At 51.6% G+C, this 21,043-nt stretch overlaps 9 protein-coding genes across 9 annotated transcripts; 7 read left to right on the top strand and 2 right to left on the bottom strand.

The window, feature by feature from the left end:
• Positions 1-559: 559 nt before the first annotated feature.
• On the bottom strand, positions 560-3,403 carry J7T55_010624 (uncharacterized protein; the record flags this gene model as incomplete). Its single annotated transcript, XM_053130714.1, has 1 exon — positions 560-3,403. The coding sequence occupies one exon, from the start codon at positions 3,401-3,403 to the stop codon at positions 560-562; it is 2,844 nt and encodes a 947-aa protein (XP_052990907.1).
• Positions 3,404-4,381: 978 nt separating this feature from the next.
• On the top strand, positions 4,382-5,705 carry J7T55_010625 (uncharacterized protein; the record flags this gene model as incomplete). Its single annotated transcript, XM_053130715.1, has 2 exons — positions 4,382-4,767; positions 4,829-5,705. The coding sequence occupies 2 exons, from the start codon at positions 4,382-4,384 to the stop codon at positions 5,703-5,705; spliced, it is 1,263 nt and encodes a 420-aa protein (XP_052990908.1).
• Positions 5,706-6,424: 719 nt separating this feature from the next.
• Positions 6,425-7,048, top strand: J7T55_010626 (uncharacterized protein; the record flags this gene model as incomplete). The annotated part of the gene is made up of 1 exon (XM_053130716.1): positions 6,425-7,048. The coding sequence occupies one exon, from the start codon at positions 6,425-6,427 to the stop codon at positions 7,046-7,048; it is 624 nt and encodes a 207-aa protein (XP_052990909.1).
• An 872-nt stretch (positions 7,049-7,920) lies between these two features.
• On the bottom strand, positions 7,921-9,189 carry J7T55_010627 (uncharacterized protein; the record flags this gene model as incomplete). The annotated part of the gene is made up of 2 exons (XM_053130717.1): positions 7,921-9,017; positions 9,135-9,189. 2 exons carry the CDS (start codon positions 9,187-9,189, stop codon positions 7,921-7,923), a joined length of 1,152 nt encoding a protein of 383 aa, XP_052990910.1.
• Positions 9,190-10,027: 838 nt separating this feature from the next.
• Positions 10,028-11,512, top strand: J7T55_010628 (uncharacterized protein; the record flags this gene model as incomplete). Its single annotated transcript, XM_053130718.1, has 2 exons — positions 10,028-11,211; positions 11,287-11,512. 2 exons carry the CDS (start codon positions 10,028-10,030, stop codon positions 11,510-11,512), a joined length of 1,410 nt encoding a protein of 469 aa, XP_052990911.1.
• Positions 11,513-13,999: 2,487 nt separating this feature from the next.
• On the top strand, positions 14,000-14,305 carry J7T55_010629 (uncharacterized protein; the record flags this gene model as incomplete). Its single annotated transcript, XM_053130719.1, has 1 exon — positions 14,000-14,305. One exon carries the CDS (start codon positions 14,000-14,002, stop codon positions 14,303-14,305), a length of 306 nt encoding a protein of 101 aa, XP_052990912.1.
• A 2,013-nt stretch (positions 14,306-16,318) lies between these two features.
• On the top strand, positions 16,319-17,311 carry J7T55_010630 (vegetative cell wall protein gp1; the record flags this gene model as incomplete). Its single annotated transcript, XM_053130720.1, has 1 exon — positions 16,319-17,311. One exon carries the CDS (start codon positions 16,319-16,321, stop codon positions 17,309-17,311), a length of 993 nt encoding a protein of 330 aa, XP_052990913.1.
• Positions 17,312-18,161: 850 nt separating this feature from the next.
• On the top strand, positions 18,162-19,021 carry J7T55_010631 (uncharacterized protein; the record flags this gene model as incomplete). The annotated part of the gene is made up of 3 exons (XM_053130722.1): positions 18,162-18,197; positions 18,256-18,290; positions 18,382-19,021. 3 exons carry the CDS (start codon positions 18,162-18,164, stop codon positions 19,019-19,021), a joined length of 711 nt encoding a protein of 236 aa, XP_052990914.1.
• Positions 19,022-19,729: 708 nt separating this feature from the next.
• J7T55_010632 (uncharacterized protein) lies at positions 19,730-20,494 on the top strand (the record flags this gene model as incomplete). Its single annotated transcript, XM_053130723.1, has 1 exon — positions 19,730-20,494. One exon carries the CDS (start codon positions 19,730-19,732, stop codon positions 20,492-20,494), a length of 765 nt encoding a protein of 254 aa, XP_052990915.1.
• Between the last annotated feature and the right edge of the window lie 549 nt (positions 20,495-21,043).

Raw genomic sequence — 21,043 nt, forward strand, 5'->3', positions numbered from 1 at the left:
CCGCGCGGTGGTGTTGACCCGGTTTTTGTTTTTTGTATTTTTTTTTTTTTTTTTATTAGACATTCACCCCCCCCCCCCCCCCCCCAAAGCCCCTAACGGTGTGAGGATGATCAATTAAAGGATCATGCTGACGACATATGTCTGTTGCAGAGGCTTCGAACCAGGCTGCTAAGGCGAAGTGAGTAAGTCTGGAGAAATTAGGATAGCGGAGATATCGAAGGACGTGTTGGGACAGCATATCTGCTCCACGAGGACGAGAGAAATCCTACCGAGGATGAATTGACAACCCTGGAGGGGGATGGAGCATGAGGATCAGAGGAACTCGACAAGGCTGGCTCTTTTTGGTCATCTTGGCATTTGAGAGACTGTGAGGGCGTTTTCAGGGGCTGTGTGGGAGACAATACCCAGGAGAGGCATAGGAAAAGAAAATGACATATTGCCCCATCTCAAACTTTACTTCGCCCATGCGGTCTCGTCATGTCCTCGCTGATGTCTTGTTCAATATCCTGCTACATGCATGTCATAAGATGCTACACTGAGAGGAGGCAATCACTCATCACTACCAATTGACGCCTCCGCCGCGCCCATCCTTTCCATCCCACATCGCGACATCACCGCCGCCACCACCACCCTTCCTCCGCCCCTCCCGAGCCTCCCCATCGCTCCCAAGCTCATCCTCCCCACCATCCCCGTCCTCCCTAACAAGCCTGATGACCCCGCCCCGCCGCCGCTCGCTGAGCCACCGGTCCGTCCAGGCCTTCATGCGGCGGCGCGACGGCTCGCTGCCGACGTTGACGGTCGGCACGACCTTCTCGATGCGCAGCGCCATGACGAACAGCATCAGCTCGCGGAAGCTCGAGTGCTCGCTGTACGGCACGCCGAAGCACATGGCGTCGCGCGAGCTGCCCTGCTGCGGCACCAGGTCGCGGGGCCCGAACCGCGTGCGCCACGCCGGCCCGTGCAGGATGTGCGCCGTGGGGACCGAGCTGGGCGGCATGTTGGCCGTCACCTGCGCGGCGCTTCCCCCACCACCACCAGTGGGGGCCTTGCCTCCCGCACCACCGCCGGAGCCGACGCTGCCGTTGTTGTTGGCCAGGCTCGGCCGGTAGTTCCACCCGCTGGGGCGGAAGCCGACGACGCGGCCAAAATGCGGGCGGTTCGCGTCCAGGTACTCGGCGAGTGTCTCGGCGCGCAGCTCCATGAGCATCTGCATGTGCACCTGCGCCTCGGCCGGGTCGCCCGTCATCAGCGCCGCCAGCTCCGGGTCGCCCAGCTGCGAGCAGATCCGGATCTTGGCCGGAGGCGCGTAGATCTTGGTCCGCAGCGCCTGCGCTATCGCCTTGCAGATCCGCTCCTTGCCGATGCTGTATGTCCCGCACACTACTAGAAGGCGGTTGCGGTTGTCGCGCGCCTTTTGGCCTAGTGCGGTGAAGGCGTTTGGGCTCGATGGGTTGGTCTTGGTGGTGGTGGTGGTGACCTGGGAGTCCTGCTTGCTGGTGTCTGGGGAGTTCTTGTCGGCTGCGACAAAGAAACGGCTGACAGTGTCGTTGTTCCCTATCCCGCGGCCCTCGCGCCGGCGCAGTACACCGTTCCAGACTGATTCGTCCTCTGCTCGCAGACTTGTGTCTAGTTCGAGGCACAAGTTGGCTGTCGCCTGGATTACATCGGTTTGTGGCGGAAATGAGTACCGTGGGTTGAGATATGTAGTGTCGAGATAGCAGACGTCGATCTTCTGCTGCTTGACTTTACCTAGCGCATCGATAACATCCGGCTTCAATTGTGGGTGCTCAATGTGTGCTGGACATGCGCGGAAGTCGCCGCAGTGAAGGATACGCTGTATTCGTTTCTCCTTTGAGTGCGCATGTGGGTTGGGGTTTGAGACGGTTTTTTCGAAGAGGAACAGAGAACTCCCAGGGCAGTGGTTTGCAGGAATCATAGTCACAAACGCGCCATCAGTCCCTGGAATAGGCACCTTCTTCTCGAATTCCAGCTCTACCACGTATTTCTCTGCGGTCTTTAATTGGGACTTCACAAGGCTCCCTGTGACCTTGCTGCAGTATATCGGGCCGTGTGTCCAGTTCGCTGTGAGGCCAATATAGTGATCGCTGTGGAAATGGCTCAGAAAATAGGCTCGGCACCCGTCGACGGCGCCATACCGGAAAGCATCAACGCAGATGTGGAAACCAGGCATAATCTTGTAGAAAGGGCATGTCCGCTGATACGCAGGTTTTCCCCGAGCGGCGCTCTCAGCCGCTGCTGCAGTGGCCCAGGCGGCGTCTTCAGCATGCCCAGACATGAGCTTTGAGAAGGCGGTTGTGCTTCCACTGCCATCCTTGCTTGGTCCCCCGCTGAGTTCTATTGGGTTTGCCTGGCCCGGCCGCGCGACTGCGGCTCGAGCGAACCGTTTCCCTACCTCTGGCGCTGAGACCAAGTCTGTCCTCTTCTCATCTGAGACCTCTCGTTTTATATGTTTCGGTTCGGGCGAAGGCTGCTTCGTAGGCTTGGCCGATGGCAAGGGAGTAGGATTCCCATCTAGACACGAGTTTACGTGCACGGTAGCCTGGTCCGGCGTGACGCCTGAGAGGCTGCTGTTGCATATTGGACAGCTCTCGGTCATCCCATCGTCTTCCATCAGCGTCTCGAGCCCGTCATCACAAGTTGGTATTCCGGCCTCTTCAGCCTCAAGCCGGGCCTGTTCTTTGATAAACCGCATTTCGCGCAACTCTTCGCCTTCGAATAGATCATCGTCGAATTCGTCGTTCAGGCCCTCGAGGTCGGCAAAGTCTCCGTCGGTTGATGGTTCGATCTTGAGGGGCGGCGGGGAGGTTCTGGAGACTGGTTCAAGGGCAGCGGTTAGACTCGTCCTCTCCGGGTCCTTGGATGTCGTTGGCCATACTTCCTGGTTTTCCTTGCTCGGGGGTGATTGCTTGGGCTCTGGGCCGTTTGACTGGGGCGCTGATGATTTGGCAACATCTTCGGGTTCGGAGTCGGAGTCAGAGTCATCCAGGAAGGGTCCTCTCCTCGGCTTCTTTGGCGGCGGAGAAGATTTGACAGACGTCGGTCTGCCTTGTGGCTTGGGCTTGGTCGCAACTGGCGCAGCGTTCTCGTCCTGGATGTCTTCGGCAGGGCTCAATTTCCTCCTCTTGCTTGGCGCCTGGGCCTCGTTGTATCTCTCTTCCAAAACTGGATCCTCGGCGGCGTAGATATCGTCGACCTCTTGGGCGGGTTGATTTGCCACCGCGACACTAGCGTCACCACCAACGAACATGGATTCTTCGGGGCGATCAACTTTTTGGAAGAAGTTGAGGATGCTCTTGTTGGTTGTGCTGGGGCGCCTTGGGGTCTTTGGATTGGAGACTTTGGGCGCGGGGCGAGGAGCCCTGCTCGTCTTAGAGGGCGCCATGGATGGCTGGTGGGATTTGGTGGAATTGAGGATCGAGTCGAGAATCGAATGATGCGCAATGGCGGGGTTCTAGAGGGGACGACAATCTGTGGGAATGGCAGACTGGCTGGACGTCGGTCAAGTGATTGATACACATTGGTTGAAAGATGACGAGACCAGAAGAGATCAAATGTGACCAGGACGGCACAGCAGTCTCTTTCCGTCCCGCGACACAAAGAAGTCGGCCCCAAAAAGTCGTGACGACGTTCGAGGCAGACGCGAAGAGCTCGGACCACCTCTTAACGCGCAGTCACGAGGGCAAACCCCCGTTAGGAGCCTGCTCCATTCTCCTCTTCCCTCACTACGTCTCTCCTCGATCAATGCTTCACCTGTCGAGCCGATTATTTTCAGCAGTATGCGACTATCGCATCATATCATGATTAGACCAGCATCGTCGTAAAAAAAAAAAAAAGTCATGTTAAAACATTCGCAGTATATCGAACGCCTTCATGCAATCGATTGGCGGCCATTTTGGAGACCTGATCATGCCCGGCAAACAATGTTGCGATGCTGAGCTGGCTGGCGGCTGGAAGTCTATTCGACCCCAATGATCTGACCCTTGCACCTCAATTAGACTCAAAAGTTCCGCAGAGAGAAGAACGCCAATGGTAACCTGGTTGTCGATCGCCAGTAGGTATCAGGCAGTATCAGGCCTAGTTCCATCGACCCCAGCACGGGGCGGAGCTGACTTTGAATCCTTCGGGATGCCTTTCTCATTAAACCAGCAAAAGTATGGTGACATTGGGGGCTTCTTTATGGCACTGGTCTTGGCTCTTTTTCCGTTTCCTTTTTTCCGCAGAGGCGTGCTCAAGATGCCGTCGTCTCCGTTCAACGAGGCAACCTTTGCCTTGCAATTCGTCTTGACCTGACATTTCTCTCGTTCTTTGTGCCGCCGTAGTTCGGGGTTATCGGATCAGATTGTCCATTTTGTGAACGAGGATGGCGATCACCGTGACATCGCTCCAGACAATTGTCTCTACAGGTGCCTCGGCAACTCAGACCTCGACCCTCGCAACGACGTTGACCATCACACCGAACCCGCTGACCACCGCCTTTGAGCCGCCATCTTACTGCACCCAGAGCTACCTTTCAAACTGTCAGACAGACGCCGTCTCCGGAACGCTGCCATGCTTTGTCTCCGTCTATCCTGAGGGGGTGTGCGATAGCAATGGCCAGTCCTGTTATCCTCCAGTCCCCGGCGTCCTGGACAACACGTACCTCTACTCACCGGGTCTGAGCTGTCCGAGTGGATGGTCGACCGCGTGGAAGGAGGTCCGGACACCAACTGGCGAAGATGAGGAGACCACAGCGCACTGCTGCCCCACGTGCGTACTGATACATTCTTCTCATGCAAAGGTCACTAGGCTGAACTTCATTGTACTGCAGCGGACTCACCGTCACGACATACGGGATCTACTCAACATGGTGCGAGGGAACAGTCACCGCAGGCGAAGAGACCATGATCGTCAACGGCCTGTCGCAGTGCCCCTCTTCGACAACTGCCTTCACGTTCGGACCCGACAAAGCCATCCAGCTAACCTGGGTCGACCGTGAATCGACGACCCTGTCCGTTTCTGGTGATGCCGTCTTCACAGTCTCAGCCGAACGTGTCGCTCTTCTCTACCGATCGTCCGACATGACAGCCGCCGGGGCCGCAGCTACCGGTGGTAGCGGCTCATCAAGTTCAAACTCCGGATCATCTAGCTCGGGCTCGTCGAACTCGGGATCGGGCCTGTCGACCGGCGCAGTAGCAGGCATAGCCATCGGTGCCGCGGCAGTCGGAATATTCGCAGTCTTGGCCTTCTTCTGGTTCTTCCTCCGCCGTCGCAACGGTGCCCACCGCCACGCCCCGAAAAACGTGCCTGGAGACGCGCAGCCTGGACCGGGAGCAGCTCATTCAGCACCTCACGCCCCGACCGGAGCCGAGCATGAGCTGAAGGCCACGGATTCTGTCTCCACCCGCCCTATACCGGCGAGTCACGCCAATCCGAATGCGATGGAACTCCATGGCAGCACGCCCATCGCACAGCCCTGGTCAGGGGCTTCACCGCAGGGTGCTGGAGGGAATGTGTACTCGCCACATGGCGGCGAAATGCCTGGTATTGGAGAGGTCTCGACTTCTAACGACTATCATCAGCTCTCGGGAACTTTTGAAGGAGCGCGTGGCGTTATGGACAACTCGAGGCAGAACACACCTGTCGACCTTGTAGGCCGTGGTGCGGGAGGGACGGGTTTTCCGCCCGAGAAGGGAAGCGGGTGGTGAGTGAGACGTGTACATATATATAATACGCCGATGTGGTGAGATATGTAATGTTGACTGTATTCACTTGAGGAGATATGATAGCATCGAAGCTCCAATGAAAGATCTTCTTGCACCCTTGTGGAAGGTAAGCCCATCCTCGAGGGGCTCACATTGTACGTGCTCTGCGAGGAGGGTATCAGTGATTCTAGTTTATCAAACTTGACATTCACCCAACTTCTAAACTCCTGGTACCTAGCAATGAAAAAGAATGGAAACTAAGAGGGATGGGGATGAAAGGGAATGCCCATGTTGACATCAGTCGCTCATGTCAGCCCCCATTCCGTGCACAAAAGAGGCATAGGCGACAAGACACGCCGCAGCCATGCTCTGCTCTATGCATCGATCAGGCTACCAACGAACAGCCTGTATCTTTGCGCTTGCTGCAGATACGGCACAAAATGGCTGCACAGCCTCCCAGAATAGAAAGGACGTGGAATCCGTCACGCCGTCCTGCGTAACAGCACCCGCCAGAATGCCAAATCCTCTTCTGAGTTATTTTCCCTCGCATACCACCATCTCAGTGTTCATTTCACGCCATTCACCAGTGGTTTGATCAACCTGAGATGGCCGAATTAGCTCCAACGACTCTAACGTCAGAGACGTTGAGCAGTAGTCTGCTCACAACACTTGAGACTTCAACTATTTCTCAGGTGATACAGCAGACTCTCCCTACCCCCATAATGGCGTCAACAGTCTCGGAAACATCATCAGGATTACTACTTGCGGATACCGCTACATCTCCGACACCTACATCTTCTAATACCACACCGGTCAACCCGTCGACGGACACACCCAAGTCCGGAACAAGCGCATCTGCTTCCGCAACACACACCCCAAGCTCTGCACCGCTATCCACGGGATCCATCGTAGGCATAGCGGTGGGGTCCATCGCCGCACTAGTCCTACTCATCTCGTTTCTGCTCTTCGCTTTCGGCTTCCGCATCAGACGCGCAAAGTGGCGAGGCGACCCCAACAGCACCGAAGAACCGAAGCTGAGTGATAACAAGGGCGCGGCAGCCGGCGGCCCAACGCCCCACCACGGAAAGGCAGAGCTCGAGGACGCCGAGTACACGCGGAGGCTCGAGAGGCTGCACGACGGTGGGAAGCCTGAGCTGGAGGGAGACAGACCACGGAAGAGTGGGTGGGGGGCTTTCTCGATTAAATCCATGACGAAACGGGGATCACGACCTGCTCCTGCTGAGCTTGACACTCGACCTATGACATCGGGGCCCCATGAACTCCCCGGCGATAGTCCTTTTCAAGCTGGCAGTGAGAAGCTGCGGGATTTGTGGAGGGCTGCATAGGTCGCTTCCAGAGCGTGATGTTCATAGAGTAAATGATGCGTCCCGTTTTGAAATGGATAGGGGTTGGCTGCGCTTCGTTGAGGATGCGCATCCTGCCTGGGCGAAATCGAGTTGGAGTTGGAGATAACTTGTTGTATACATCATAGGCTGGTTGAAATCAGTCGCAGCAGGTTTTGCATTCCTCGCATCGTGGTTCATGGCAGCGAAGTGCTCAAGTGTTGCACATATGTGGTGGTTACCAGGCATTGGCTCGTCAACTGTATAATACTTGGAATAAGTGCGCTATGTAGACTTGAGGCAATGTAGATTTGAGATACAATGGGTTATACACTGGAAGTCAGCGATCAGTTAAGGGGTAGAAATTCTCATAAGCTGTGCCCTATATATGATCCCCTCATTGGTAGTATAAAGGATCTCAATGCACATAGAAGGAACCTCTGTGCATGTATCTATGACTTGAAAGTACACTATTGGCTGCTGGCGCGCAAGATTGCCTCATGTGAGTTGTTCAAAGTTAACTGCAGATAACCGCTGACAGACGCCTTTGGCCCTTCGGAACCCCTGAAGCATCAGTCAACCTAGTTGCGCAAACTAAATCTCTTCCGTGACGATTTGAGATCTATCCAGTGAAAATTAATTAAGCCAGAAGCAAGAACCCGCAGTGTATTACCAGAACTTTGTTTAAGAAGCCGAATATGTTGAAACAAAAGAAAAGGGCTGCACCAATTTGAGACATCTCTCGACGGGCAGGCCGTAAAAAGAAAAGCAGAATTGGAACAGCTGTAAATCCAGCCCACGGGTTCCGAAGCTCTGTACAATTTATCACTTGTCCTAACATCAAGGTCGTTCTCAACAAAAGACTTCTCAGTCGCCTAGAGACTGTTAGCCCTCATCAAATCGGCCGGGTCAAAGCCTAAATGATCATCAACAATTTCCTTGGGTGGAGGTGGCGGACTCTCTTCGTGTGGCATTGGCCTGCACCATCCCTCGGGGAGAGTGGTCCCCGATAGCTCTGCCATCTTCTCCACCTCGATATTGAGAATTCCAGGGTCTGTAACAGCACGGGTCTTTCGAACCAGCTCACAGACCTCTTCAAATTCAGTCGGACCGGCTATGTCGCGGATCGAATGGAGAATGCATGCAGTGTCATAACCATAGCTGTCATCCTTCAGTAGCCCCTTGAAAACTGGAAGTTGAGGATGGTTCTTCCCGTTGAACTCGGCGCGGTCCCGAAGATTGGAACGTGAGACGAGGAGCCACACTGGGATGTCTTTGTGTCCAGCATCTATTGCAACCAGGTAGTCTGTGGTTTCCGTCGGAACAATTTCGCCTGGGGCCACTAAAGAGTCCCACACCTCTCTCACAGAGGTCCTCACTGCGAGGCTTCCCAGTATGATGATAAAGTTGGGCAGAGAAGGCCTGGTTTCGCGGTTCGGCTCATCAGGTGTTGTTTTTCGGTACCTGACTTCATAAAGGGGGTCTGCGACGTTCATCCAAGGAGTCGGATTATCGGGCCTCGGGGCAAGGTTGTCACGGCAATAAATGCGGTCCAGGCCGCGAAGGAGTCCTGGATGGAGATGAAGTGAATACTCATCTCCAGTCGTAGCGTCCTTGAATAATGGTATCTTTGGAGTACCTGCAACCGAGACTCTAAGTGATGGCAAGTCTTCGTGGCGTAGACCGGAGAGCTTTTGCAACCAGCGCCGATGTCGAGGGACATCAAGGAGCTGGTCGTGCGGTTTGCTCAATTCGTCAGAACGTATGAAGCTGTGGGGCCAACCATCACCGATATCCCAATTCTTCCATGAGCTGAAGTAATCGACCTCATCCCAATGATCACCATGCCATTCATTGTAGTGCTCACATCCATCGTTCTCTTCGTCTTCATCCTCTTCATCATAAGGGGGCAAAAGGCCGTCGTCGAAGCTGCTGTTTGGGCGAGTATTCTGAGTCGAAGACTCGACGTCAGCTAGATAAAATCAAGTTGGTTAGTGATGCAGTTCCCGAAATTATGAAAATTTTGAGGTTCGGGGGCTCCAAAACGCTGTGTATTGGCACATTTGTCTCTAATGCAGATTGGACTCACGTTGCTCCTGCACCAAGGTCTGCGATGACTTCGAGGATGCCAATAATGATCCCATGGTATCTGGCGATGCTTCCATGCTCAATTTGTCAAATGGCAGTTTCACGCCGGCATTAGGTATGTGGAAATTGACTCTTGGAGTGAGTTACAACTTTATTTGGAACGGACAGCAGAATGACTGCAAGTCGATAGCATGACCATCAGCCTAAATGTTGTTTGGCTATGGCCGCAAGTTTGTATTTAAGCGCGCTGGGTTAGGCGCTGGGTTAGGCGCTGGGTCAGGCGCTGGGCCAGAAGGCTCAGGTGGCCTGGCGGCACAGCAACACGGAGGTAGCCCAAGGCAGGGCAGGGAGGTCTTGGTCTGTGAGCGGTCCCGTAGCCGCGGAAGATCCAATAACAGCTCCCTATATGATCCCAACCGTGTCTGGCTTTGGATAGTGTGATGAATATTCTAGAGTTCTTCTACGCGCGGCGATTCTTGTTCAGATTGTACTCCTCTATTTGCGGCACCAAATCATGAAAGGTGGGCCAGCCAGCGTTTCTCGCAGGAAAGCCTTGCTACTCGAGGTCTGCGACCGCAGGCTGACGTATCGCGTAACAGGTTATAGGTATGTTGGCCGCCAACATACACCAACATGCATAAGTGGCCGGAGAACGCACCATGTTCTTTTTATAGATCTACAAGCAGAAGTACGAAGCAAGCTTCGACAGGCCTCTCGCACCCCCAACGGTTTTCTGGTGATTTGAACAGATGGCATCCGTGAGCGTTCGAATTGTTGTTCTCCAAATTATATCATTCCTTTTATCAGAACCCGTACATTTTGTTATTCCAGCCTCGATGTGAGGTATCCAGTTTCAATAACCAGCCCTCCCTGATACCAGCACCAGACAGAGCAATGGCACAACGAGCACAGGCCCCACGAGCACAAAAGGGCCTAAACCATGACAGCATTATCAATTTCAAAATACCGAACAAACAGGACCCCAGGAAACATCAGGAGCAGTTTTTGCAGATGCATGATTCTATGAATAAGGCTGAGGTTAACTTTGATGTGATCTTGTCAGCCGCATCCCGAATTGCGGGGATTTTCGCGAATTTCGATAGGTCCACCCGTTTCGACACAGATAGTGTCAGATATCTAGTCGCAGACCTCAAGAAGATCTTTGCAATTCTGCGTTTACGACTTCTTCGCGATTACGGTTCTGAGCCCGGGCCTGGCAGAAGGGTAGCTGGACCCGGAGATGAACTCCCACAACGGATTATACAGGACGCCTACCAATGCCTGTGCCCTCTCACGACACTGTTACGATCAGTTGCACAAAGCATCAGTGATCTGAAGGTGGGCGTCCAGACCGGTATAGCTCACAATGGCTGGGGCGCTATCGATCCGCTCCGCAAGGTTCTCGATCGAATGGAGCAGAACCTGAAGAAGACAGAAGACGGTGGCGAATATACCGGCTTAGCACACTGCATCATGTTCCACGAGAGACATTCGCGTTACGTTGTTACCTCGACCGCACCCCGATATAGATACATCAGTGGTCTCCAGGTGTACGCACTTGGTCTACGGCATATCAATCTCACCAGAATGAGGGATGTGCTTCCACCACGATCCCTTGAACGTGTTCAGAAATTAGAAGATTATTCCGAAAATCTCAAAAAGGTATGGTCAAAGCTGCCAAAGGAGGGGAGGAAGTGGACTGGAGCTGCACCACCGATCGTCGAGTCCATCATGGGCTGTAATGCAACATTCGGGAACACCGGACGGTACATGACCGCCTGTCTCTTGGATCACCTCAGGTTCCAGATGAGTAGGCCTGAGGAAGCCCAGCAGTTTGAAGAGCGTATTACAGAGGACAGGGATGTTCACGGTCCATTCTCATGTGCGGAGTGGGAATTGTATATCACTTTGTTAAGCGATCCGGATCCGGACCAACCCTACGCTCCTCGTGTAGTTGCCATGAGCTATGGTATGCCAAAGGCGAGGACGTGGGAGACCCAGCAATCTGTCCAACGTCCACCTTCAAAGGCGAACGCTGCGCCCAGGCCGTGTCCTTTACCAGCTTACCCTAAACCAACGTGAGTAGGACTTTACAATTCACTCGCCCGAAATTTCTCAGTGGATTCGTCAAAAACTGAATTAACATAACATAGCGCAAAGAGAGTGGGCATGGGCAAATCTTCAACATTTGCGAATCATCCACAGCCCGTGCGACATGAAGCCGCAGGTCAGATTATCACAAAGTTACAGACCCCACCACAGAAACCTCCACCACAGGCATATCACTCACAGGTTGCGAACTCGGCTTCGACTCCGGCATATGGTGAATATACTCAGCAGGCGAAGAAAAAGGCAAAGTCAAGAAGATGTTGTTTCTAAAACTTCAGATCCGGAAACACTTAGTATGTACCTCTGTGGAACAAGCTTCATTTCTTATAAGATAATCTCCGATATGTACGACTCCTAGTATAAGCTTTCTCTAAGGCCAGCTCCCATGATGTAACTCATCACCCGTTTCATCAAATAACCTTACTAGAATTGCCTCCTATATGATCATCTTCTATGTACTATTATATAGTCTATTTTAAAAACAAATCTCTTGAAAGTTGCAGGATACTTTCCTATAGGTTATAGGACAACCTCCTATAGGATATCCTCCTATAAGACTTCAATCCTATAGTAGATGTGATGATTCGGTCTCAATGCCGTGCTTGCACGGTCCCTCTTACTTTGGTAGTGTAAAAATGAACATACAGCTTCAAATGTTGATATACCAGGCGAATGGGAGGGAAGTCATAGGAACATTAAATAGGCTAATCAAGATTTACATACGTCTGGCACTCTATTCAAATAGATATCATCTGTAATTCGATTGAAATGTCTTTCAGACTTGCCTCCACTGAAGGTATTGAAACATTCATGACAGGGCAGACACAGCCTGATGTCCAAGTCTTATAAAAGTGGCGAAGCTGACCTCTGCAGATCTGACAGCAGACAGAATATGCAGGCATGAGAGAAAACGGGAAAAGAAGGCGTACGTCGGGCGATTGGGAATGTGAGGTAAGAGAGAATACGTTCGGGCTCGCCGTCTGCAGGGATGGTTGCACAGCATCTGCAGCCCAGGAGGTGACCACCAACTGCCTGAAGCATTCTCGAGGCACTGCAGTGGCATTTCCAACACTGCCCATGCACGTGCACCGCCCCGAAGCCCCGCCAACAATGCATGGTTTGATGGACAACGTGTAGGTGATTTTCGCAAAAACCGGTGTGCCGATCTCGACTAAGTGCTGAATTTCGCGCGAAGTTGTAATAGAAGCGATGGTCGCGAGGTGGGCTAAACAGGCCATCAACTGCCAAACATTGGATTTGAATCCCATGATTGTGGTCGAGAAACGAATGATCATGAACCGTATTCTCTTTCCTTCACCAAGTCTCCTCACTTGCTATAGTTTGCCCAGTGTGAGTCTGGCACCGATGGCCTCCATGACTCTACCTCGGGTTCGTCTTCTCCTTCCGACCCAAAGAGCACCTGCATCGCAGAAGTAGAGTGAAGGATCAAGTTCCTCAATTTCAAGTGGTGGACAATAGCTCCATAATGCGTACATGAGCTACTCGGCAACGGATTCATCACGAACTGAAGCTCACGCAATGCGTTCGTGGATGCCACATGCCGCCACGCGGTGATCACACTGTTCCATTCCCACGGGCTTGCAGAAGCCCTCGAAGCCCACGAGCACCTCCAAGTGAGCCTACAAGCACTCGGCTCGGGAGTACCCGCTGCCTCGTATCTAAAGATGGCGGCGTATAGTGCCACACAGTTCCAGAGTTCCATGATTTGGAGTTTCGGCATCTCCATTGCTGCCCTGGCGGCGAGGTTAAGTTGGTATTTAGTAAACTGCTCAGTGGATTCAAGGCAAAGTTGGGATTTCAGGGCGAGCGACTTGAGGTTTCGGATCGCACCGGCTGGGAATGTCGAGCAATTTTTCGCGTCACTGAGAAAAGACACCGAAAGGTGCTTAAAATTCACGATGGATTTAGCCAGCGACTGAAACACCTTGAGCCTCGATGAAAGAGGTCTGTCTGTGGCTGGTCCTCAAATATAGATCGTGTTGCCCGCCAAATGATAGCACAGATCCATCCTCTGTACTGACTAAGGGCGGTATAGTCAAGCGATGAGAGATTGAAAGATAGGTAATCTTTCAAGCCCGGTGGGCCAGATATTGTGCAGATATCTAGGAAACTCGCTCTGCGCTCAGTTGATGCCGAATGGCACAGCATGGCGGCCAGGTGCCCTGTGCCGCATGGCGTAAGTTGTACACTGCAGACACGTGTCGTCATGTCCGCAGTGTTGGGAATGAAGGGTTGTTGGCTAAGAGTCGCAGCCATGATTTGAGCCACTTATCTCTCATAGTCACCCGTTTATGAAACAGGCTCCAACTTGCACGGCAGTCTTATGCAACGTCCATTATGGTATCTTCGAGCGAGGCACTGTCGTCTGTGTACCTTGCTTGCCCCAGTTTGTGATCCGTCCCTCCCAAGTCTGCGCGCACGACCATAGATCTGTGAATCACTCGCGGCGACAAATCCATACCCTGGATTGCTTTTTGTGCAGCGACTCCCCCATCGCCAAGTCCAGCACCCCCTCCTGTATCGCCACGAACAACACAAGTAAGAGAAACGCGAAGACAGAATCAGGGACACTTGATCTGTTGTAATTGAATTATTCAAGTCTTTGCCAAGCCTTCTGTTCTGGGCAAGCCAGACTTCTGGAACTAGTCCTGCTGCCTCACTTTAAACGCCCCTTTTGGGCATCAGCGATAGCTCACCCAGGTACCGTCAAGGGCGCCGAAAAAAATTCTAATCAATATGTCAAATAAGGACTCGAAATCCTTGTGTTCGAGTTTCCACAAGACCCAGACTAAAGCAGTTGCCGATCCGTCTACAGACAAGGCGACGGAACAGGAGGAGGGGCCCGCCAATGGGAGTGGCAACGAGGATGAAACAAAGACTTTCGAGGGCCAGGCGGATGTTGTCCCAACAGCCTCTTGGACCAGAAATGCCAAACAAGATTTCAAGAAGGAGCAGCCTCAGAATGTCCCCAAGTTCGATTCAGCTGACCCCGAAACCCGACTCCAAGTCCACGGAGAGGGTGCGGCTAGGCCAGACGGCTGATTTAACCGCTCCGGATGTTGCCTCGTCCGGGAAGAATACGAACAAAAGCGGTGAAAGTGGAGGCTCAAGGCCCATCCCATCTCAGATAATCGAAAAGTTCCAAAACACGAAGCTGCGGGATGTCATAGATGGCTATTTCTATCAATCCATGTTCGATATTCTCTTGCAGACTTCTCAATAGTAAGTGCACGTGCAACCTTCAGCAGGACAACCAAATGCTGTCGAATCCGAGCCCGTCAGCCAAGAAATCACAGTAACAGTACAGAGTAGTCTATTAGAAACCCAACTCACCAGGGTAAATTACACAACCTTGGGATGTCTTCGTACAATCCGTTCCTTTGGCACCACAATCTAGCAAGCTTGTCAGAGGTGTTACGAGTGACTGGGAGGTGAAAACTCTTACTGGTATCCTCGCATGGTCCGGTGTACTCTGGATAGTTTCCGTAGACTTCACAGCCATCCTGCCTTGGTTGCAGAGCATCCAACGGCAGTTTTACGCAGAGCGCAGCTGGAACAAAGAACAAAGTAACAAAAGCATTGAAGTGCATTTTGCTTACTGGAGGGAGAAGGGGTTTTCCTTCCGTGTTTCAAATTGTGGTGAGTTTTCAAGCTCTGTCTGCTTCAATTACTGCTGCAAACTGATAATTCCCATCTTCAAGAAATGGCGTGGACCTTTGACTCTATATACACGAAAAGGCCAAGACACGATTATTTATACTTTCCGTGTCTTAATTCAGAGACACCTGGTGGTCACGTCACTCGGCTAATTTGTCACTTGGCACTTACGGGCTGCGCTGCCTGGCTGCTCGACTCAGCCCTTGACGAGCGCAAGCGTGGGCCATAGCGTTGGAATGTTACGCCATTACTTCAATGCTAGACTTGGCAACTTGGCTCTTTTTCTATGTTTGGTACTGGCGCGACACTATGAGTGCCTGCAGAGCACAGACGGCTGTGTGACGCTGTCGACTGAGTCCGGATGAGCGGCGAGGAAGTCGATTGACATGAGTACACAATTTACCCGTCAGAGCTCACTCAAGCCAAGGTGTACGAGACGAAAGACGAACAGTGCCTCTAAGTCCGCGAGCCTCGCCCGAAAGTTAAGACAAAGGATCGATACGATCCAGCTGCTCACACATCTGAGTGCTGTATGAGTAGCGAGTCAAGGCTCCCAATAGTAGCCTGTGCAGATATCCCATGTTAATATCAAATAGCAATCCAGGCTCAGAACGGCGATATCGTGCTAAGATATTGATTGGACCTCATAATTTGTGGACACAGGTAACTGCGTGTGACCAGGCGTACCGTTTAGCCATAATGCATCGGTCAGGGACGAAAGTGCTGTCATGAGAAAGGAAAAATGCAGCATATTCCGTTCCCAAATAATGTATTCGAACAGGGCGTAAGAATTGTGAGCACAACATCCTCAAACAAACGAGGAGCTGTTGCAGCCTCAACTTCCAGTAGGACTTAACACAACATGTGCTTCTGCCAGTTCGCAGATGGATCTCGGGTCACCAGCCGAGTCACGTAGCTGCACATTTTTCATAATAAGATTGAACCCCAAATAGGCTTGCCATCAGGTTCCGCTTCGGCTTGCATCTTTGTGTTGTCAGCACGTGCCAGACCCGACTCCTCGTTCTTTTCTATTCACACACAAGCCATGAAAGCCAACGGCATAAGACGGCAAGCCGTCACATAAATAGCTAGGCGGCCGGTTTTTGTTGAACGATAGAGTGTGGAGTGCATCTCGGCTGCTGGAATGGCTCGGCAACCCCGTACCTGCCGTCCTGGCCCGGTTTGCAACATTGTAGTCACTCAGACTTCGCACAAAACAATGTTCTCTTAGTTGAACCGGAATTACATAAATTATGTATCCATTATGGTGCCAACTGTCAACCTTCTGGTCAAACGTAACGCCCAGATAACTCCCTGAAGTTGAACATTCGTCAGTTTTCCCCAAAAAGAAGTAAATTATTTACCCGACAGTCCATTCGCGAAGAGCCACTAGGCATCATGAGCCTTTCGCCTACACGCACAAAAAGCATATTGACTTACCTCGCCGGTGGACAGAACAAGCCTACTCGGACCACATCGTCTTCGAAACAGCAGCCTGACAGCCATAAATCTCACAGCAAAAGTCGAGCCCCGGTCGGTGAGAAGCGTGAAGCGACCTCTACATCTGGAAAGACCAGACCAAATGAGTCCAAGACTCATCATAGACATAAGAGTAGCCGATCGATAGATCGTCGACCAAGTCACAGGAGCAACCAGAGTTCATACCAGTCTGAACCAAAGCACGAACGCCAAGGTTCGTACTTTGAGGCAGACTCCGATGACAACCAGAGTAAGGAATGGTCTTTTTTCTCACGGGCCGCGTCATATGTAGATGACCGTCGCTACTCACACACAAATGACGCTGAGATAAGCCGCATCAACATGCCAACATCACCTGAAGTTCCTAGGCATCGGGAGCCCACCCTTGCAGATGCAAACAAGCACCACATTGGGCCTGGACGCTGTCTGAAACATTGGGACCCGGATGAGGAGCCCATAATGCTACTTACTTCTGTGTTCGATGCAAATTCCCTTGGGAAGTGGGTTCTCGATCAAACCGCCCGCATTTATGGAGAGCACAATGAAATGACAGATCTAGCAGCTGAGTTCTGGTTCGAACATATCCAGCTGGGGGGCAAGATTAAGCAGGCAAAGGGTCGCACTCCCCAGATCACGGAATCTAGCGTCCGTCACCGGATTAAAGAGTTCACCTTTTATGGTGACAGACTTGTGAATGAACTGCAGGAAAGGCTAAAGGATTGCGAGCAGCGTGTATTGGAAATCACCGGGATAAGTGAGATACCTAAGCTCGGTCACAAAAGCGTTGTTGTTTTCATTGACTCCTTCATCGGTCGCAACCCAGCGCAGCGAGATATGTTCCACGACCTCACACGGAGTATAAGGGAGTGGAATATTTGGTTTGACACCAGCTGCGCAGGCCTGTTGAAATAGAACATACCTTTTGTTAGGATAGATAAGAATTTATTGCCAATACCCTTTCCAGGAGGTAGAAGACCGCGCAGCACCCAACTCTGTCCACAACCCATCGTCCTCTCCGCCATTCGATCAGTCCCTCGACCACAAACAATGTTAAATGCACTCAAACGTAGTCCACCGCGCTATTTGTACTCCCTAAGCAGTTCAAATCAACAGCCTGGCCCTAGAACCTTCTCGTCTCTATGAAAGCACCATTTCCTGCCTACCAAGGCGTACGAAAATCTAACCTCACTACTACACTCTCTGTGATTGAGATTCCTGTATTTTACATGGTACGCATGGAATCAGTAATCAAGTAGCTCATATTCGTAAATCATTTGATTCCAGTCATGGTGATTGTAGTCTGGTTGAAGTCACGCTGCTGATCGTCTTGCTGTGTATTACGATGAGGCGGTCTTAGGTGACATGCCAGATGCATCTTGTATCGCATCAGCCCTAATTTTATATAAATTTGAGTTTCTTCCCATTTTTCCGCTTCTTTCGCTGATCAGTGCTCAACTACATCCACCAAGTCAAGCTTTGCCCCCAAAAACAATTGTCTCACTTGAACGAGCGTATTGTCCAGTCAAAAGTGCAGTATTTGGGGGTTGATGTGACATCCTGATCGAAAAGGTGATTACCTCCCACGAATCTACATGCCTCTTACTCCTGTACCAGAGTGCCAGTATCAGTAATCACCGAATTGGTTTGCTAAGACTATCGGGACTTCACAAATGTGTTTCCACGACGTCTCGAATGACGGGAGCCCTGAACCAGGAGCGCGGCCGGTAAGCCGTGGGTCTAATCGTGACATTCCTTTACAGCAATGGGAATTTTTGGAGACAAGGGACAGGAATGGAAGGTGAGTTTTGATGGGATTCAATGGCTGATTTGGCTGACCACAAATGACAATGTTGAAGGTTTCCATCAAGCCAACGATATATAGCAGAGCAAGGTAGGCGATCATCATTCTCTTACCACCGTGATCCTTCAACTCGGGATCGGGCTGTGTCCCGCGATGCTGGCCGCCGCACACCTGAGCACAGCCGAGTTCGAGACTATCGATCGCATGCATCTCGATATCGTGAGGGGGATTCACACACGCATGTAGATCGACGCGAGCAGCAGACCAGCAGACCAGAGCCCTCGAGGCGGTGGGAAGCCACAGAGGAAGACGCGATACAATGGGCCATTGACCCACAACTGGACTTGAGCCATTGGGACCCTAGAAATCATCCAATCGTGGCACTTGATGCTGTTTTCGATGCTTGGTCATTCGGGCAGTGGATTTACGACCATGTTGTTGATCACTACGGGGTCGACAATGATATTTTGCCAAAGGCGGAAGTCCTCCGGAATCGCCTCATCAATTTGTATCACTACCAGAAGCAGGCTGAATACGCTTTGAGAAATGGCGCCTATCCTGATAAAGAGAGGCAACTTGGAACGTGTATCACCCTTGGCACAAATCGTATCGAGCGGATTGAAGAACTCATCAGAGATTCTGAAAGGGGAATTCAAGATATCATCAATACGCCTAGAGGACATGCAAAGTTTATAAAGGCAATTCTCGCAATTAACACGGGGGGCGAGTCATACTTCTTGATGTTGATGCAAATGATAAAAGATTGGGAAAGGGACTACGAGAGTCAACTGCAGGGCATCCTCACCGAAGCTAGACATTGATAGACCAGACCACGAACATACGTTTTAGTCTGCGACAGAGCGATGAATTCAGACACAGTTGGATGCCATTTAGCCCTGATATTTGGACCAACGTGACAAGCCTGGAATGAAGACATCGAACAGTGGTGCGGCGTAGATTGCGAATCAACCCATGCAAATACCCCTTAGTAGAAAAAGCCTCTCCCCAAATACAAATGGCTTGGTACGAAGAAAAATGTTTCTACGCCTCGATTGACTCAAGGAATCCAGTTATCGATTAATAATTCCCACTGTGAACTCCTTAACTAGTGTTCTCCCTCATTAATGATAAAGAGTGCCACGAGCCTTGAAAGCTGCGGTGGCTCGATATGTCCGCACGTCATCATGGGCCTGTCATCAATACAGGGGGCTCAAGTAGCCGGCACATTATCAAAAATCAAGAAAGAAAAGACAGAGAGAGAAAGAAATGGAGATTTATTAATGCTGTACAAGTCACAGGCTACCTGTCCCATGAGTGTTAGGTCTGCTGGTATTCGGTTCGTGGTGGGAAACGTGTTGTGACTGACCAGCCAGCTCCCACAGCATATAAACCGTGGCCCAGTTTCGTCAAAGAACAATCAGTCGAAACGCTCAAGAACACCAGATTTTCTCAGATACTTCTCATCAAAACCGATCGCCTTCTTTAGCAACATTCGAAACACGTTTAGCATCTAAGCAACGAGAGCAAGCATGAGCAGATACGAGCCGGACTTTTCACTCGCCCTCGGCAAGAACAGGGGGAGGCCCGAAGTGACTTATCAACCCTCCATGTCTCTTGTGCATCCCCCTATACGCTCTCCTGAACCTCAGTCCGGCTTCGTGGTCGTCCACTCTGGGCGATACCGCCACAGGGCCTCTGGGTCAAGTCAAGGTGACGATGACAGACGTAGACGACAGGGCGTACGTCCTCAGCGCCCGCGACGAGCCACTGATCAAGATGCAAGAGCATGGGGACTCGAAACAGGACTCGAAATGGCCCGCTGGGACCCTGACGAACAGCCTTTCGTTTTCCTCGGATCCATCCTTGACCAACATAATCTCGGAAGACTCATCCTCGACTATTCTGTTGCATTTCGCGGGTCTAATGCCCCTATGACAGCGGTTGTCGAGGACTTCTGCGATCAGCTCCTGGTATTGAACGAGGACCTCAAGCAGTGCAAGCATTTCGACCCGTCAGGCAGGTCGCAGGAATCAAGGGACACAGTGGACTGGTTTCTCTCAACGGGGGACAAGATGAATGCCAGTGTGCAACATCTTCTCAAAGTGTGCCAAGAATACATGCTGGGATCGTTAAGAGAGGATGGGAGCGTGGGGAGAGAGGCCTGTGCAAGGTTCATAGATGTTTTCCTCGGCCGCGATTACGAGCTGGAGAAAGCGGAAATGCTCACGCAAAACATGCACGCGTGGCATGTTGACTTTCAAAAGAGTTGCGCACCACGCCTCCGAGGCATCTAGAGCGGACGGTGATGTCAAGTGCATGGCCCTTGTTGAAAATTGGGCAAGCTGCGTGGGCGAGGTGTAAGCGGGCGGCGTCTTGCAAAAGATGTCATTGAATCAACAAATTCAAGTCTTAGTCAGAAATACCACTCAATCAAAACAGACTTGCCCAAAAGGATTCAATGGATTCTCAAGGATGACTAAATCCTCAAACCCTCACGCAGATCATGGCACGAAAAGATCTTCTTTGCGAATCTGGAAAGGCTGGGTGAGGGCTAGGAACTCGAACCTGGCACAGAAACTTTCTTGTTAACATGTCCCGCCTTGAAAATTTTCCCCAGAACGTAGTACTCTACCAAAGAATGCCGCCATGGCTTACTGGCGACAAGTCCTTCTCCGGCTCTCCAGCTCGGATGGTGAAGTCTCATCATCGTGGGTGTGACAGCATCACCCTTAATCCTCGGAGGGTAATGTAATACACAAAATCCGAGTAGCCCAACCACATCCAGCTCAAGAGCGGCAGAAGCTTCATCACTGGTCAGTGATTTGCCTGGCGTTCTAATACCA

Source organism: Diaporthe amygdali (genome assembly GCF_026229845.1).
Source record: "Diaporthe amygdali strain CAA958 chromosome Unknown NODE_24_length_778219_cov_64_757418, whole genome shotgun sequence".
NCBI classification, from domain to species: Eukaryota; Fungi; Ascomycota; class Sordariomycetes; order Diaporthales; family Diaporthaceae; genus Diaporthe; species Diaporthe amygdali.